This window comes from Pristis pectinata, chromosome 3, assembly GCF_009764475.1.
Source record: "Pristis pectinata isolate sPriPec2 chromosome 3, sPriPec2.1.pri, whole genome shotgun sequence".
Lineage (NCBI taxonomy): Eukaryota > Metazoa > Chordata > Chondrichthyes > Rhinopristiformes > Pristidae > Pristis > Pristis pectinata.
Window position 1 is genome coordinate 51639662 of NC_067407.1, and position 19559 is coordinate 51659220.

Here is a 19559-nt window from a genome sequence, read left to right on the forward strand (position 1 = left end):
TAATTTCTTCTACTGTCAAAGAAATATCTTTCACCACAGGGTGAATGGTCACAGTCTTTCTCCCACGGTAGGGGAGTCTAAAACTGGAGGGCATAGATTTAAGGTGAGAAGGAAAAGATTTAAACGGGACCTTAGTTGCAAGTTTTACACACGGAGGGTGGTTGGTATGTGGAATGAGCTGCCAGAGGAAGTGGTTGAGGCAGGTACAATTACAATGTGTAAAAGATATTTGTATAAGTAGGAAAGGTTTCAAGGGATCTGGGCCAAACACAGAGAAATGGGACTCGCTCAGGTTGGAAACTTAAGTCAGTGTGAATGAGTTGGGCCGAAGGGCCTGTATCTGTGCTGTATTACTTTATGAAATCTATGAATCTATTTCCATCAATTATGCTAATACCTGTCATTCAAGAACAACAGCTACTTTCCAGCCTAAGTCTTTTAAAGTGGTAATTACTGTCCTCAAACTGAAACAAGAGGTGACTGGAGGCTTTTTTGGAAGTCCTGTGCTGTAAATTTTTAAAGCTTTATTATGAAATAGGTTGAAATCTTTTGGAATTGTACAGATTATTTAATGAGATCTGATCACCTGAAAATGTTATGAACTAGAATTACCATTATAAGACGATGTATTTTAACATGCCCCTGTTATACTTGTAAAATAAGTTCAAAGTCTTGAGATTTTGAAGTTTATCTCCCAAGAAATTACAATTAAAAGCAATGCCTGACCGACTGTGTTTTCCTGCCACTAAGTCAGTTGGACCAATGCTCTCTTTGTTCCTCATGCTGGGGAGTGATGAGGAAGGCGACACGACGGACAGATTTTGTTAACTGAAGTTAGCTTCAAAGATCCAACATTAGACCAAAAGCATACATTTCATCTGAATATCCCATAACTTAGCAATATTGTTTTTGTTTATTTTCTGAGGGATTTGTAGGAATTAACTAGATTTTTTTGTAAGAAACCCAACAACTTGAATTCTCTTGGTTTGAAAGCCAAACTCAAACAAAGGATTGTCAGAGTCTTGATTTGTGAGATCCACACAGTAAACTTTTAAAGTTTTATCCTGAAATATGGTGAAATCTTTTAGAAATTGTTATTTTTGTTTTGACGATGCCTTGAGCCACAAGGCTGCCAAAAGGGGATTTTCTGTAGGGTATGTGCTGGTTCCCATGGCAGTGGGCTGTATCAGTTCTGATGTTTTACCAAGAGGTCCATTGTGTGAACCTGAGAAGTCACTGTTGGACTTTTTTTTACTGTTAGTGCTCCAGCTACACAGACAAATTGTGTTCCCTTCTAATAGCCATACGCATACCCAGCAGGAGGCTAAAAGCTTTGGCTGCATTCTTTGCAACCATCAAGGATATTGTACTCGATTCTTGTGTTCACACAAGAGCTAGGTGAGATCAACATGGACTGTTGAATCATCCTCAAACCTTCCCCTGTCACGGTACACTGTTTTCTTGTGAAACTTGATGGTGCTGGTGGGGGAATGGGATTGCTCTGTGAGCTGGCATTGATGAGTTGACGTTGAATGTTGTAATATGCAATGTAAAAAAAAATGGAATATGTTTTTGGTTTTACATTTAAAAATGAACTAAATTGAAATAATCTGGATTACTCTGCCTTTTATTTATATTTTTTCCATTTTCTTCACTGAATCTTGCACTTTTTATCTTTTAGTTTATAGATGGCAGGTTGGAAAAGTTAAATGCAGGGAAAGGATTTTCTGATGTTTTTGAAGATGAGATCACTGCTGGAGGCTATAGTGGAGGTAAGAACCCAACTGGTATAAAAAGTATATATCCTTGTTGTCAGTATTTTAGCGATGCTCTAGTTTTTTTCCCTTGAGATTGTCACCTTTCAAATGTCATGAATCCACCCCACTTTCCTTGGACTTAGTCTAGGTTAATGTCTGCCCTGGCCATTGATCATGTTTCATTCAATCACTGTATCATTGATTTTGCTTGAGATGATTTTATTTTGTTTTACTGGGATAGTGATTGCTTTCAAATAAGCAAAACTGACATTGTTGTCAAAGAGCACAACATTTCTGAATTACTTGCTCAGTTTTGTGCGCTAGTTCAGGAATAGGCAAGGGATGTTTATGAGCATTATAGGATAAGCAGGGTCAGAGTAATGCTGTATCATTCGTATATAAAATCTATGTGATGGAGAGAGGGAAGAGGTTTTGGTCTCAACTGAAAAGTGAGATTTTTTTTAATGACCTTTGTTTGGAACTGATTATCAAAACTATATTTTAATACTAAAGATAAGATATCTTTATTAGTCACGTGTACATCGAAACACACAGTGAAATGCATCTTTTGTGTAGAACGTTCTGCGGACAGCCCACAAGTGTCGCCATGCTTCCAGCGCCAACATAGTATGCCCACAACTTCTTAACTCATACGTCTTTGGAATGTGGGAGGAAACCAGAGCACCTGAAGGAAACCCACGCAGACATGGGGAGAATGTACAAACTCCTTACAGACAGTGGCCGGAATTGAACCCGGGTCGCGTTATGCTAACCGCTACACTACCATGCCTGCCCAAAACAAAATGAACCTCATCTCAATCTTAAAATATCCACATATTTCCTCTAAATTCTGAAAATATGAGCCTTAACTTTCATTTTCTGTGCTTTACCAAATGAAGTATTATTCCACTATCTTTAGTTTTAACAAAAGGAGGAACTATGAATGTTTGAATTAGGAGCAGGAATAGGTTATTCAGTCCCTCAAGCCTGCTCTGCCATGTATGATCTGATTGTAACCTTAACTCCACAGTCCCATCTACTCATGTAATCTTTCACTCCATGCTAATCAAGAATCCATATACCTCTGCCTTAAAAGTGTGCAAACCTTCTGTTTTCTCTTGAGGAAGAGAGCTCTAAGACTAGTGACCCTCTGAGATGAAAAATAAAATTTCCTCATTTCTTTGTAAAATGGACGCCCATTTATTTTTGAACTGCAACCACTAGTTGATTCTCCACAAGGGGAAACATCCTCTTCGCACCCACACTGTCAGGACTTCTCACCATCTTGTATGTTTAAATCAAGTTGTCCCTCTTATTCATTTTGAAGTGCAGCAGACACAAGCGTAGCCTGAGCAACCTTAAAACAACCGGCCGATTCTTGATATTAGTCTGGGCTCATCCTCTCTGAACTGATTTCAATGCATTAATATCTGTAATAATGGAATTTTTAAAAATTAATCCACAGGAAGTTCAAAATCTTATCAGCAATGGATGTGCACAGTCAAGGTGAGACTAAATACGCCTTTTCTTGCGATTCAGATTTGACATTTACTTTTGCTCACACTGCCTAAAGTTTATCGCTGTGACTTCTGTATGTTACTGCTAGCCATTGCTGCTGAGTGTTGCACTAGCTAATATTTACACAAATAATATTTAAACAATTGAGGGAGGATATTTCATTTCACAAGCCTTTTATTTTTGGGTTCTCATTTTTTCTTGTATCACAATTTCAAATGGTATAATGGGAGACCATTCGACCCATGAAGTCTCCACCAGCTCTAAGAGCATTCCCATCAGTCCCCATTCCCCCACTTATTTCCCTGTAACCTATTCTCTCACCACTGGTTCCCCTGCCACCCAGCTATACTCAGAGTAATTTAGAATAACCAATTAAGCTACCAACTAGTTGCCTTTGGGATGTGGGAGGTTAAACCAGAGACTCCCAGAGCAAGTCCACACAGTCACAAAGAGAAAATGCAAATTCCACACTGTCAGCATCCAAGGTCAGGATTGAACTTGGGTTGCTGGAGTTGTGTGGCAACAACATGACCTGCTGCACATTGTGAACTAGCCTGACCTTGATGTTTTCTCCTCTCAGTATAAAACTTTACTGCTCATGAGAGCAGTATATATATTCTCTGTTCTCCACCATGTTACTATGTGGGAAGTTCCACTGTATTGCTAGAGTGGCTTCTATGTGAGTTTTCAATTGCTGCTGTGTATTGATTCATATGATTTCAGCTGCATAAGCATTCTGAATGTTATAATTAACTTTACCTTCTCAGTTTTCTCTGGGTTTGAACTTGGGGACTAGTGTTGGAAAATGAGCATGTGTCAGAGTCCAGTTGAGACAGGGTCAATTTAGCTCAGCTCTGATATCTTCGATTGTCCAGTAGACTGCCAACACTGACCAGCCAGGGTTGTGTGAGGAATGTCAACGTACATGAAATACTAAAGGCTTTCTCATTTCAATTAAACTGCATTGTATCACAATCAACACCCTTCAGCAGAACAGCCAGCCATACTTCATGAGGTATCATTGTGATAAATTAATCGCAGTGAAAAATCTACATCTTGTTGGCTGGAGTAAGTAGCTTTAGGCTTTGCCATACTGGATGCAACATTGATAGATCTTAAAACTGATCCTCTGTAGGTGGTGCTACTTTAACATATCTGTGTTCATGACATTTTAATCATTTCTAATTTCCTTCCCAGAAACCTGAATAGGGATAAGTCTGCTCAGAGTTAACAGGAACCAAAAAGCTACACAAGACCAAAGAATAACATGGAAAGATGTGGGCTATTGGCTTAATTAGGAGCTTAAAATAAAGAGCAAATACAAATAATTAGTAAGGTTATGAGAAACACATGGATTGACATTTCCACCAAATTCCATGAAGGTAGTTGAAGGAAGGATAGTTCTTCTTTGTTTGTTACTTTCTCGGGATATTGTAAAGTGCTTCACAGCCATTTAGTTATTTTTGGGAGTGCACTGCAGTTCCTTGTTTGATAGATGTAGCATGTTCCCCAAGCACCACTGAAGCAAATGACCAGTTAATTAGATCTGGTGACGTTGATTGAGGGAATGTTGAGCGATATCAAAAAAAAAGGCTGGATCTTTTACATCTGTATGAACAGTGAAACATGATCTGGTTTATGTCTTATCCACAATATGTAATGCAGCACCCTCTCAAAATGGCACTAAAGTGCCTGTCTGGATTATGTTCTGAAGTCTTCATATGGTTGGAACCCAAGTCGTCATCATTCAGAAAATAAGAGAAATAAGCAAAATTGCAGAAGAAAGCTGTAGATGAAGGTTCAACATTGGGAACTGTAAAGTGAAAACATTGTTGAAAAGGCTTCCATGTGAGTTTTCATTAAGGAAGAAAAAACTATTGCTGGTTTTTATCCACTTACTTGAGGGGATGTTTGGGACTCCTGAGCATGTTCTGAAGTCCAGTCTTCTGCTCCCGCTTACTGACAATCAGGACACTTGCTTTGCAAGGGTGGATGCCTCACAGAGTCCAAAGGGGGAGCACTGCCCATCTCAAATTTCCCAGCACAGCAGCTGGGAAACTTGTCCACTGAGCCTGTGCCAGGTCAGTCCTGAAGTAGTACAGTCATCATGTCAACATCAAAAAAGGAGAATGCAAGTTCAACTCCTTCTCCTAGTCGATTTATTTCAACAAATTGCTTCAATTGTGTTTAATTTGTTTTAATACTTTCTTCCCATTAGTGCCTGTGTGTTGTAGAATGTAATTGCTGGAGGCATTCACAACCATCAATTTAATTGACATAGAACTCTTCATTATCTCCCCAGAACGTTAATTCTGTTTTCTCGCTCCACAGATGCTCCCATGACCTGCTGTGTTTGCAACATTTTCTATTCTTATTTCAGATTTCCAGCAATTAGAGGTTTTGATTTTCAGTCAATTTTAGGGGAAAGCTTTGACGGTCACTAGCCTAGGTGTGCAACATCACTGGCTGTCGAGGCAATCCTAGGGACAGAGTCAGATGCCTCAGCTTGGAGTGCCCCTACGCTGTGCTGGGCTCCTCTTATCACTTGAGAGTCAGCTTCCTGGTAGTAACAATGTCTCCAATGGCATGCTGCAAAAGAGAACACACTGTAAGGGCAGGTGACCATCGATATCTGCCAGCTCCCTGGTTAGCAGAAGACTCACCCACTCTTACCCAACCTTCCTTTGATCCCAACTCTTCTGTTAAATTAAAACATTTTGGAGATGCAACGATATAAAATTTCCAGTGACTGGTGAACAAAACAATGAATTTAACAAAAAAAGCATTTTACTGTTATTATTGTAATTGTAGATCATAATTTTGATTTTTTTCTGAGAATCATCAGATTTTTTTTCTTTACAGAAAGGTGGAGCTCTAATAAATACAGTAATGACAAAAGCAAATCCTGCCATGAAAACCGCATACAAATATGTAAGTCCCTTCCTGGAATAGCTGTAGCTAAGAGTGAGGGTGTAAGCATGCTACTCACAAAGTGGGACAGTTGCACATTGTGGGGATACATTTGCTCCAATTCTCGCTAAAGAACAAAATTATCTTTAACTTTAAATGTGGAACCATCTGTGATCACTTTTGTTTTTTAATTCTCTAATTTTAACTTTTGTCAAGTAGGGAAGTATCTGAAAGTAAGCCTGCCCAACACCCTGTTTTACAGAGAAGTCTAAATATCTGTCTGGAAGCAAACACCGTGCTTGATATCCATTTCCTTTCTCTGTACAAAGTAAAACTGAGGATGTTGTGGTTGTTGTTCCCATTCTCTATTTATGATACATTAGATGACTGCTTCCAACTTGCCCCTAACCAGCTGTTTCATCACATTTCTTTCTTCTTTGGGCATTAATGAAAATTGAAATGCAAATTGCATTCAAAATTATATTGGATTTTGGAAGTGTAGTTGTGATTCATCATTCCATTTAATCATTTGCATAATAATAAATAATCTTCCATAAAGCAGTGCGATCAGACAACATTTCAGAAGCTTCTGTGATTTTAGCCCTTGCATTAAGAAAGAATGTTTGATAAACTTAATGCAACAAGTGGCAACCGTGTGGTGGGCTGTATAGCTTTTTATTAATTTACAATGTAGGCATCACTGGCAAGGCTAGTATTTCCTGCCCAACCCTAATTATACTCAAGATGGAAGTATTGAGCTGGTGCCTTGAACTGCTACTGTCCTCCTGGTGAAGGTATTCCCACAATACCGCAGGATAGCAAGTTCCATATTTCAGATCCAATGTTGATGAAGGTGATCTTCAGCCACGTCAGGATGGGGTGCAACTTGGAAACAAACCTGCAGGTGGCGGCATTCCCATGAGCCTGCGATCATTTTCTTCTTGGTGTTTGAGGTTGCAGGTTGGGGAGGTATTGTCAGAGTAGCCTAGGCAAGTAACTGCAGTACAATTGGTAAACGTTACACATTGCAGCCACTCTGCATCTTTAGTGGAGGCAATGGATGTTTATGGTATTGGAAGGAGTGCAGTCAAATAGTTTGCTGGATGCTGTTAAGGTTCTTGAAAGTTGAAAGTTGTTGGAGCTTCGTCATCCAGGCAAGTAGAGAGTACTCTGTCACACTCCTGACTTGTGCCTTCCAGATGGTGGAAAGTCTTTGATTAGTTAGGAGGTGAATCACTCACCCCAGGATACCCAACCACAGTGTGTTTGTGATGGGTTGAATTCAATTTCTGGTCAATCGTGCCTCCAGAATGGTAGGGAATCAGTACAGGTAATACAGATGAAGGTCGAGCAATGTAGGTGAAGTTCAGTTTCCATCACTTTGAGGCGCAAATGTTACTTGCCACCTTTCAGTCCAATCCTGAATTTGTCCATGTCTTGGTTCCTGCAAGCACGGTCTGCTTCGTTGAAAAGGGAGTTGGACATGTCTTCGTCAGTGACCTTCCTTCCATTGGTGAAGTCACTTGCATGATCTTCAGCAAACCATATGATAAGGACCTTGATGAAGCAGCTGAAGATGGATGGGCCTAGGAATTCCTGTAGTGATGTCATGGGGTTGAGGCGATAGACCTCCTGACGATTGACATAATGGAAACTGGATTTACCACGAAGAGTTATTTAATATTTGCAATCTACTAACTGTTATCAATATAATTCTAAATATCTGAAAAAATGACTTAAAACTGCATAGAACCATTTTCTAGCATCACTGGCATACATGAATCACTTTACAATCTTCTGTAACTTGTCCATTAATGCTTTTATATCAAGTGAAAGTTCAGTCATTCCCTGCCTCATGACACTGTGGGAATACCTCCACCACAGGACTGCAATGATTCAAGAAAGTGGCACAACACCACCCACAATCACATCCCCTTAGAGAGCTGAAAAAGAAATTTGGGAAGCATCCCAATGGGCTCACCATGATGATTAATTTGCCAATTGATTTAACCAATCACAGAGCTGATTTTCAGCTTGATATTTTAAACCAGCAGCCCAGCTGCAAAAGCTCAGTTTAGGCTGGAAGTCAGTTCTAGTGGACATGCCTCAACATCTTCACAGAATCACAGAACGGTTAGAGCATGGAGAGAGGTCATTTAGCCCACTGAGTTCATGCCAGCTCTATGCGTGGGCTCTCTAGTCAGGCCTACTCACTTACACTCCACTCATGGCCTTGTAAATTCTCTCCTTTCCAATAGCTATCCAGCTCTCCTTTGAATGCAACAATTGAGTTTGCCTCCACTACAACCCTCAACATTGCAATACAGGCCCTAGCCACTCACTAGGTAAAAATATTTTTCCTTGTTTAATTTCTGGTTCTTTTGCCAATGACCTTCCTTCTACATCCCTTCGTTCTTGACTTTTCCACCATTGGAAACTGTTTATGCTTCATGATTTTAAACTTCTCTGTACAATCCCCTTGCAACTTTCCCTAGCCCCAGCTCTTCTGGTGTATCTGCATAAAAAAATGAGATGAGGAACATTCCTCATCCCTGGAATAATTTGATAAATCCCTTCTGCACACTCGCTGAAGCCCTGATGTCTTTCTTAAAGTGCAATACCCACAATGCTCCAGTTCTGGCTGAACCAGAGACAGGATGGCTTTCATGCTACTTTAGCTAATTTCCAGGAAATCACATTGGGAAAATTTTCTGTCAATATATTGGAAAAGAGCTCATGGTTAAAATATTAATAAGCTCAGGATATTCCTATTTATGACTTCTAGGATTAACGGCACCAAAAAATCTTGAGCCTGATTTTGCATTGAAAATAATTACAGGGCCAACGGTGCCTACCTTTGTGAAGGATTAAATCAAACTGTAATGTTTAGTGTGTGCATTTGTGCATTTAAACATGGAAATATGGATGTTATGATCCAAGTGATCCACATCCTCTAGAGGCTGTGCAGTACCTCACCAATAGACTGCACTTTAAAATCAATTTAATCACCATTAAGTTATGACTATAACTCACTGGTTACCCAATAGGTATGATTTAAAAAAAACATTAGGACTGATGCATTGAGGTGTAAGTGAACTTTTATTGTATTATTTATTATAATTACTAACACCTCTCAGGTATGGAAATGTATTACAAATGTGGAGTCTCTTTCCTTTACAATTTAATTAACATTGAACAATAAACTGTTGTTTTATATTTTTGTTGAATTTCCCTCTCTTTCTTCTTAATTCCATCTGCATTGCTCAAAAATAACCTAAGCAAAGGTGGGAAGATAAAAGACACTGCAGGTGCTGGAATCTTAAACAAATAACAGAACACCGGAAGGACTCAATGGGTCAAGCAGCATCTGTGGAGGCAAAAAGCATAAGTCACCTTTTTGCCTCCATAGATGCTGCCTGGCCCAGCGTTTGGTTTTTGTTCTAAATGTAGAATATACAGTCTCTATTTATCCTCACAAAAGTGGCATTAAACTTTAATATTGCATTTCACCAAAGGGAAGAAGGTAGTTAGACAACTGGAAATGAAATTCATTTTTTTATATTTAGTCAGCAATCCAAAACACAGTGTGATCGGTTTTAGAAATAAATAGGTAACATAGATTGTGAGATTTTTTCAGTTGACGTCCCTAATAAGCTTAGACAGGTTAGCATTGAGGATGAGCAATCAGAAATTTTCTTTATCATTGAGACATGAGTTCAAATCCCACAATGGCAGCTGAGAATTTCAATTCAAGCAATCACCTAAAGAACTAATATCAGTAATGGTGGTAATGATGATCATACAATCACTGGATTGTCATAAAAATCCAACTTTGTTTCAGATAAGGAAATCTACTTTTCTGTCCTATTGGGTTTGTGTGACTGCAGAGCCACCTTTTCAGTTAACTGTTATTTGCTGCTTCAATTTGGGGTACTTAGATATGGGTCATAAATCCTGGCATTGCCAGTGATGTCCACATCCTGTGAGCAAATAAATACATTAAAAAATTTTGAAGGAAGCCATCCACATTGAAAATAACTGGTTTCAATATCTGGTGGCGTCTTTAAAAGAAAACTGTTATGACTGTTCATATTGAGAAATTTTTATTGCATTTAAAAGGAATGCTGTATAAAGCTCTTGCTTTTTCCTTCAAGGCTAAGAATCAGGCTAAGATGGGGATCAAAGAAGTGAAGAGCATGTTAAAACAGAAGGTACATAACATATCTGACTTCATTGACATAGTATTCTTTGAAATATCTAAAACAAGAAAGTTGCAAGAGACATTGTCTGTTAATGATTTGTGAAATTTGCTTAGTTCTTTGTTCAATAACATACATTTTTCATAACTGACCCTCAGGCTATCATGATCTGTTATTGTCTCATGCTGTGGCTGAATGATCCCTTTTTTTTGTTTGCATATTTTATTACAGAAATATTGATGTCCCAAATATTGCTTGGAACATAACGTGCATTTTAATGAAGTTGATTGTTTTGATATTGCAGTTAATGCTTTAAATGTCTAATTGGTGCTGAATTCACAGCGAACTCGCATGTAAAATTTGCGTGGATTTGTGTCAAGCAGACTACCAGCAGAGTAAAAATGTAAAATCGTCTTTTGCTCGCAACAAAGTGCGTGACACCTTTCTTTTGTAGATTAAATAGAGTACAGACTGACACTGTGTCCCTAAACTCTTTCCAAATTCATATTGGGGAAAAGTACTTTTCTTGTTGAGGGCTGAGAGGGGTTTGGTGTTGGTGGGTGGTGAAGAAAATAGTTTTTCATTTAACATATTTTGTCATAGAATTGAATTGAACAGCACCTATTGGATTTACTATTTTGTACAGGAAGCAAATGAAGATGATGACTTGGATTGTAGCAAGACTCCATCTCCAAGCCTACAAAGGCGATCGAACTCTGATATTTTGAAGAACAGGCTTCCAGCCACTAAACGTAAACGGGTAAGAAAAGGAATTGGACTAGTTTTTCTAGAATATCCATTTTATATGTATTCATGCTATTGCTGTTCCAATTATCCATACTTCACATTCACTTTGTTTGATTTTGAATGGCTTTGCTAATTTTTTTTTACTGAAATTAGTTTTCATTAATGCTACAGCATTCACAGTGACTTCCATTTCACATTATTATCTCAATAAATTAATGTTCAAAACTTATTTTAATAAATATCAGTGTGGAATATTTGTAGTTACAATCAACCATGAAAATCCCTGAAATGTTCCAAGCAATAGTTGGGTAAGATGGATTGCAAACATCAGATACTGTTACAGCTGCCTGTAGACTTTCCATGGGGTGTCACATTGGAACGTTGTATAAATTAGAGAGCTGGAAGGGATGATGCCCACCATAGAGCAGGTTGAACTCTGAGTGAACATGGGAAGCAGCTGTGCACCTCAGATTGAGTTTTTTTTCTCTACATCTCAACCAGAAAGTGGTAGCTGAAATATTTAGTATTTGATCAGGTATGAAGCAAAACAGGGAAGGAAAGAAGATTGGAGTGAGAGAGAGTGGACAAGCATTCTTCACAACACTGACTGTACTTCAGATGTATGTTCTATCTATAAATAGCTTTGGGATATTAAAGGTGCCATAGAAATGAAAGTAGTTCTAAACTGCCAACAATACTTAAAATCTGTAAGTGTTGAGACATAACATGGTAAAATAGTAGTACTGATATAACAAAGCACTGAAAGAGACTTACCAAAGCAAGATACAGCCAATGCTCCAAATCTAAAATAAAACACAACTTTGGAAATACTCAGCAGGTCAGGGGACATCTGTCGACAGAGAAACTGAGTAAACAGTTGAGGTTCATTGGACCTTTCTTCAGAACTGAAACATTAACTCTGTTTCTCTCTCCAAAGATGCTACCTAACCTGCTGACTATTTCCAGCATAGGTAGTATTTTGTCTTTGAGGTATTCTATGTAGTCCCCCTGAACCAGTGCTGCCATTTTAGTTGCATTTTCCTTTGCCTTAAATCAGTCGATCTGACATTTATTTATACCACTCTTTTGTCTGCATTGGAAAGTCACATGCCAAGCCCACTGCACCATTTGTATGCATAATTTAGTCTGATGGGTCAGCACAGTCCTGAAGACGTACAGTGTTGCTGGAGGTACAGTATTTCAGAATAGGGGTCAAACTGAGACCCCCGTTTGTCTGTCCAACTGAATGTAAGAGATCTTGTGACAAACAATCACTCCTCAACTAACATTATCAAGTCTGCGCTAAACATTTTCAAAGAAACAAATAAGACATTTCCCTTTGAAAGAGCAAAATGAAAAAAAAACTTCATTTTACACTACCCGCCCCCCAACACACACAAGCAATATTATATCTGAGTTGTAAAATTAGAAAATCTGTAATAATTGATCAGTAATCAATGTTCATATTTGTGGCACATTGAAGTTTTTACAAGTTGGATTGTGAGTACTGACTAAGTATTATCGTTGACACCTACTGCCAGCAGCTCACAGAGCATATAACCCTGGGAAGTAGTTTAGATTGCAGGTGTGTGGGAGGTGTACAGAGTACTATTTTTCAGAGTACCAGAGAATATTACCAGGCGATGTAAACAGATGGTAAATATCTCTATTTACAAACATTAAAGGAAGACTTTCATCTTTAAAATTTCAAGTTCACTTCCAAGTACATTTCCCTGCCAGCTGCTCTGAACAGGGTTGATTTTTGCAGCATTCCATTTGAACCATAGTGCTTTCTGTCCTCGGGTGAATGTCCTTTTTTTAATGCGTGCATTGACTTTTGGGTCATGTGCATTTTCTATCCATGCTGTGAACCCTTTTGCAGCATTTCAAATTATAAAGGAAACTACGCAACAGCAACAGAACTCAGTTATACAATGATGGAGCATTAAGTGGTGGTTGTGAAGCTGCCAGAACTAATTAAAGGAAGGAATACCAATGGTAGCCACAGAGAGGAAGTCACAAAATAGTTCCCTTCATCGAACAACATAACATGTTGAAGTACCCAGCAGAAGTTTCTGCCTGGTGGTCGTTTGTTTTCTGAAAACATTTAGTGTATCTTGGGTCCTTTTTTAAAGTTAAATGTTCCTTGGAACTGAATGCAAAATGACATGAATAAATATTCTATTTTTAGAGGTGATTAAGTTCCTTGTAATTACAGGTTATTTGTCAAAAACCTTGTACTCTGTTTTATAGCTTAAAAAAAAGAGTGACATTTTCTGCTTAAATGGTTAATCGTACTCTTTTGTGTTGCAACATGCTTTGGACCTCAGTGACCAGAAATTGAAATCAATGACCAAGGAAAATGTCAGTACAGTCAATTATTTTTAGACTCGAGACATGCAGAGAGATTTGGCTGTCTGTTAAATTTTATTATTGCTTTACAACTGCTTTTCAGAACTTGAGAAATTAAAAGGAATTTCTCCTGCTATCTCTTAACATATTCAGTCTTGCAGAACATTTTAATTATCTGCCAAAAAGTTGTTGGTTTTGTTCATACAGCCAACATTCTTAATGGACTGCTAGTGTCATCCTTGGTGACAGTTGCCATGAGTTTTGTGACACTTCAAACGTCGACCATGCATAAGGTTTATTTGAATGAATCTTGATAGTTAATAAGGAAGTGTATTCTCTAACTGTGCTGTGCCATTTCTCAGTAATGTTCCTATTTTTAAATCCCCTCATTTTTAGGGTGGGGATTAGGGTGGAGAAATGGATTTGCAAAATTCCCTAAAGCTTGTTCAGGACCACAAATTTTACCTCATTTTCCATGTACAGAGAAGCTGACAGCACTTGAGTCATGAAGACCTGACTCTCAATAACTGTTCTGATACTCTCAAAAATGGTCCTCTAGTCACTTCTAGAGCCACTTATAAATTATTTATTCAATCAGTGTATTCCCTCACCCCATACCTCCCCACATGTAGATTTTTTTAAAAAAGCACATAAGATGGAAGTACTCAGTAGGTTAGAAAACACCTCTGTTAACTCTGCTGCTCCTTCATTGATGCTGAAGTTCTCCTGATATTTCCTGCATTTGGCTTAAATTTACGGCATCTGCAATAATATGGTTTTGTGTTGCTGTGTGACTCTTAGAACACAGAACAGTACAGCACAGGAACAGGCCCTTCAGCCCACTGAGTTCATGCTGACCATCAAGCACCCTAATCCTACATCAATCCCATTTTATTCTCCCCACATTCCCACCAGAACCTCCTATATTTTACCTCTGTCTTTAATTTTGAATGGTTGCTTTACTTTGTTTGAATATTTATCTTGCATTGATGTAAAACGTAAGAACTGTTGTCAAAACCATAATTGCTAGCTGAATTTCCTCAGCTGAAAAATGCAGAAATGATTTTCCTCCAGAACTGACAACTCAAACTGCTTTTGGATAAAGTTCATGGCTGGGATACTTCACACTAATTGGACCAATACTCCCCACTGCATTGTGGCAGTGGGAGCATTGTTTGCTTGTAATGGTGGTAGATTCCTGACCTGTGCCAGCAGACCATTCATGGGGGGGTGGTGGGAGAGAGCGGGGGAGCGAACAGTTTCTTAAAATCTTATGGGGAGAGGGAATAGATCTCATTTTGTCTTATTGTGATTTGTCACATTAAACAATGTTTTCTTTAAGTGCATCCAATGACTGCCCTTTTAGTTAGCAGTATTTTCTTTCCTATCACTGGTTCTGTGAAACTTAAGTTAATTTGAAAATAAATACAGGTGTGCTACAAATATCAAAGAATTTTCCTGAACTGAACTTACTAAATTTGAAGTCACTGTGGGATTGTGGGGTCAATTATCCGTGAAATTAAGCCTGCAGTTCACTACGATTCTGTACACAATTACACTCTGCCATCTTGTGGTCAAAATGCATTATTTTGAATATGATCATTGAATGAAACATGTGGATGAATTATCTATTTTTAAAAACTAAAGGAAAGTGCATGACTGGACCAGAAACAATACAGACCCTGGAACCTAGAATTAGTGTGGATACAGCAGCGCTAATAGTCACACGGTGGTGCAGTGGTTCGTGCTGCTGCCTCTCAGCTCCACAGATCAGGGTTGATCCTGACCATGGGTACTGTGTGTATGGAGTTTGCATATTCTCCCTGTGACTGTGTGGTTTCCCTCCATCTGCTTTGCTTTCTTCCCACATGTCAAAGGTGTGATGGTCGTAGGTTAATTTGCTCCTGCAAATTGCCCTTAAAGTAGGTGGGTAGCAGGAGCCTGGTGGGGAGAGTAAGTTTATGGGGAGGCAAGAAGAAAAATGGGATTAATGAAGAAGGGTACCTGATGGTCAGTGTGTAAGTGGTGCACTGAAGGGCCTGTTCCCATGTTGTGTGACCCTGTGGCAACATCATTTTGATGTGATTGTCATACTGCAACCCTGTAAATAGACAGTCTGGCTTTAGTAATAGTGAGTGTGGAATCAATTTTGGCCCAGACATGTGAATAGTTCCCTTGCTCTTTAAAATATTGCCATGTAATCATTTATATCCACTAGGCCTCAGTTAAGTATCTCTTCCAAAAGGTGGCACTTGTATCACTGCAGCAGTTCCTCAGTTATGCACTGGAGCATTAGGTCCCCCTGATGTAATGACATCATTGCACGCACTGCTGACTTGAGTTAATTCATTATATTGCCATGGACATCTTGTGTCTCGTGACATCATTAATCTGTGCAGTTCTGCATTTTGCTTACATTTCTGCAGTGTGACTTGAGCTGTTATGACATGGCTGATGTGTACTGCTTTACTGGGGGCCCTCATCAGGACAGATGTAGATTTGTTGTTAAAATTGGCTTTTGCAGGCAGAGCATCAATACTATAGTGCATTTAGGATAATGAATTAATATCTTCCAGTCTTCTATTTACTTATTTTCTTTCAGATAGTTATTAACTGTATAGCACTTCAAGTGTTTTACTTACTGGACTTTGTGCCAATTTATAGCAGGACCCATAGATGTTTTTAAAGAGACACAAATTGAATACAAAGTAGTGAGTCCAAGAAGAATGTAATGATTTTATATTAACCTTTGGTTGCCTGAAGTCTGGTCTCCAGCAGCCTGGGGCATGGTGAAAGTAAAACTGACAAAATTTATTTGGTTTGGTAGCGGGAATAAGTTCATTCACTGGTTCGTAATGGCCAGCACTCATCTAACTCTGGGCACTGAAAGTATTTTACCAGCAGCTGTTCTCTAGAGAAATCACTACAAAATGGCTTCTGGTATTGTGATGAGATGTAATGATGTGATATTGTCACATGCTAGCATCAGCTTTGATGTCCATTTGCCATGGATGTTTGTGCCCCAAAATATAATTTGTTAATGGCTTTGTGACCCAATGAAGCTTCTTCATCTTACTATCAGTGCACAGAACCCTGCTATGTGTGCATGGAGTTTCAGTTCCTTTTAGACCCGGTGTATCAGAAAAAAATTGTTGTGCAATGTTCCATTTGTTCACTTCTTGAGTCGTACTTTTCATTGGCTGCTTTTTAGTTTGCAAAAACAAAGCAGTACTTGCGAGTGTGTCTCAAAATTTGATCAGTTTGATTCGTTCGATCTGATAAAAAAAACAATGTAGGTAACAACGAAATTCTCTGTAGGGCTCCTTCTGTCATAGATATTTATGAGTGGATTTGTTGTAAAAACTATGAGCAAAGGCTGCATAGACTAGGCCTTTATTCCCTTGCATACAGAAGATAATGATTTAATTGAGGTGCTTACAATGATTAAAGGATTTGGTAGAGCAAATAGAATCTAGTCCTCTGGTGGAAGAACTTTAAAACATAGGGCCACAATCAGGGGTAACACCAGGAAGGACTTGTTCATACAAAGGGTTGTGGAAGTCAGGGAGATTCTTCATATAAAGCTATAAAGAATAGGGGTCACTTGAAAATTACAAAGTGGTAGGGGTTTTTTTGTTGAGCAAGTACATGAAGGGATATTGGAACCAAGGATGGAGGATGGACTTGATCTCCCTGTCGGTTGAAATCTACTTGAGTGGCACAGAAGACTCAAGTGATTGAGTGGCATGTATTTTTGTTTCTAACCAGCTTGTTTAAAAAAAAATTACATTATGAAGCATTTTATTGCATTAAACTTTAATGATCACTTTTCAAAAAGCAGCATGAATGAAAATTGTAATGGCATATCTGTTTTCAAAAATGATTGATCAAGAAATATTCAATTTACTTTCCTTAAAAAAAAAGTTATACTTTTAACAGATTTGTGAATGGATCTGCCTATTTTACCATCTGAAACATTTTCAGTTCTTAAAGGGTTAGTAGCTAGGAAATAACTACCCAAAACAATTATGCAAATTCTGAAGTAGAAGTGTCTACACCCACTCATAGAGACTGTCAAAATCTTTTATCTGACAGCATTACTTAAGTTGCTTTGAAATTTAATGAAATGTCAGAATATTGCAGTATATGTATTCAAAAGCAATACCGAAAGGCGAAAAATGATAACATGAGAATGATTTCAGCATACCAGTCTTAGAACTTCAAAGTTACATAACTCTTTGGCTTGACTTTCTCTATCATTTTATATAACACAAACAGCAAATGGTTTATATATAGCAGGAGGCTCTAGTTAAATGGTTGAATAGATTACTGCATCAATAGATAAATGGAACAAAATGTGATTTGGGAATGAGGTAAACCTGAGATTTCCCGTAAACCAATGCATGGTGAAGCATATCTAAAGCTAATAAAGTCTTTTATCTGTAACTTTTTTGTTCCTACCTCAGTATGTTTACTTTTTCTTCCTGAGCTCCTGGTAAGCAGAATATATGCAAGACTCTGTATTTTTCTCCTCTGAGGCTATTATTTCTGTGGATGCATATAAAGTTTAAATTCCATTTGTGAAGAAATGTTGCAAACTTACTTATAACCATATCTTCAAACATTTTACATGGGACAGAACTAAGAATTAATAAATGAAAATGAATAAAACACAGATTCTGGAAACTGGAAATAAAGAAAAAGAAAATGCTGGGAGTATTCGGTTAAAACTAATTTCCTTTCTCATTTTCCCAGTTCTGATGAGGGGTCTTTGACTTGAAGTGATTAGCCTGTTTCCCTTTCCACTGATACAGCCTGACCTGCTGAGAATTTCCAGCACTTATTTTTGTTGTTTGTTATTCTAATTGAATTTTGTTAAATGGATAGATATTAGGTGTACCCAAAGTGAATGTGAAACTGCCACTTTTCTTTCACAATAAGTGCTGGGGAAAGTAGTATTTTATCACTGGCAGCTAGAACCAAGTCTGATATTTTGTTTTTCACTTATTCTGAGTTCTGTCCCATGCAAAAAATGTTTGAAGATACGGTTATAAGTTTGCATTATTTCTCCACGAATGGAATTTAAAGTTCATAGGTGTCCATTGTAATTATCAAACTCCTATGAATTTGGCTTTGTGTGGCTTAACTTCATTTCCACTTGTCTTTAACCCATCTGGCCTTTTCACTACCATGTCACTGACCAGCATATCTCACAAACAAAATGCAATTGGCCAGATGTCTGCACAAGTTGCATGTGGCATTCCTATTGCAAATGAAAGACTCTAAATTCTGCTTGGGCGTCATTTATTGCTGGCACAAGAGTTTATTTATTTCATTTTCTTCTAAATGTTTAATGATGTAGTAAGAGGCCATTCAACCCATTGAGTACATGGTGTCTCTCAGAGCAATCCCATCAGTCCTGTTTCCCCCCGTGACTGATTCACACCTGCCCATTGTTTGGTGTTTCATTGGTGAAAAAAAGATGATGATTCCCCAGGTAGGCTTTTATGGATGTTTCTTTTTAAATCAGTTAAAATCAAAAAATTCAGACCCCCATGCATATCAGCCACTTCACTTTCTCTTCCTCGTGGCTTTATGGTCCTCCTGAGTAAGTCATCAGTTTTGTGCTACAGAGTAAGTACCCTCTCGTTAGGGCCTTGGGACTGCTGAAGCATATTCAATGTAGGAGTCTCTTGGCTGCTAGAAAGATTCCATAGTCATTCTGAAAAAGAATGAATCTGTGCAGCAGACTCAAAGTTTGTGAAGAAATATTTGCAGTGTTATAATGCCTGTTTCCATGATTAATTAAGGGGCATGTAATAATGTGTAAGTTTTTCTTTGTCTTTCTTTTGTCTGACAGAAATTGACATTGGAGAAGCAGTGAGTACCTGTATTTGTCTTTCAGCCATGCTCTGTCAGTAATAGGCTGCAGCTCAGCACTGCTCACAGCAGCATATCTTTCACAACAGTATATCGGATGTCACACTCTCTTGGAACACTGGACTGTGATCATTCAGAAAGAACCATGCTTTACACATTTCCATAGATGATTCAGACTTTTTGCTCTGGAAACATC

General features: G+C 38.3%; 1 protein-coding gene across 2 annotated transcripts in view; it reads left to right on the forward strand.

Moving 5' to 3' along the window:
- Nucleotides 1–19559, forward strand: part of dennd1b (DENN/MADD domain containing 1B) — a 239983-nt gene that overhangs the window by 200692 nt on the left and 19732 nt on the right. For both annotated transcript variants that reach the window (XM_052012640.1, XM_052012641.1), the window contains 5 exons: nt 1682–1772; nt 3223–3263; nt 6138–6206; nt 10340–10396; nt 11031–11144. In XM_052012640.1, coding sequence (XP_051868600.1) covers nt 1682–1772; nt 3223–3263; nt 6138–6206; nt 10340–10396; nt 11031–11144 — 372 coding nt within the window. The remainder of the gene's footprint in view (nt 1–1681; nt 1773–3222; nt 3264–6137; nt 6207–10339; nt 10397–11030; nt 11145–19559) is intronic.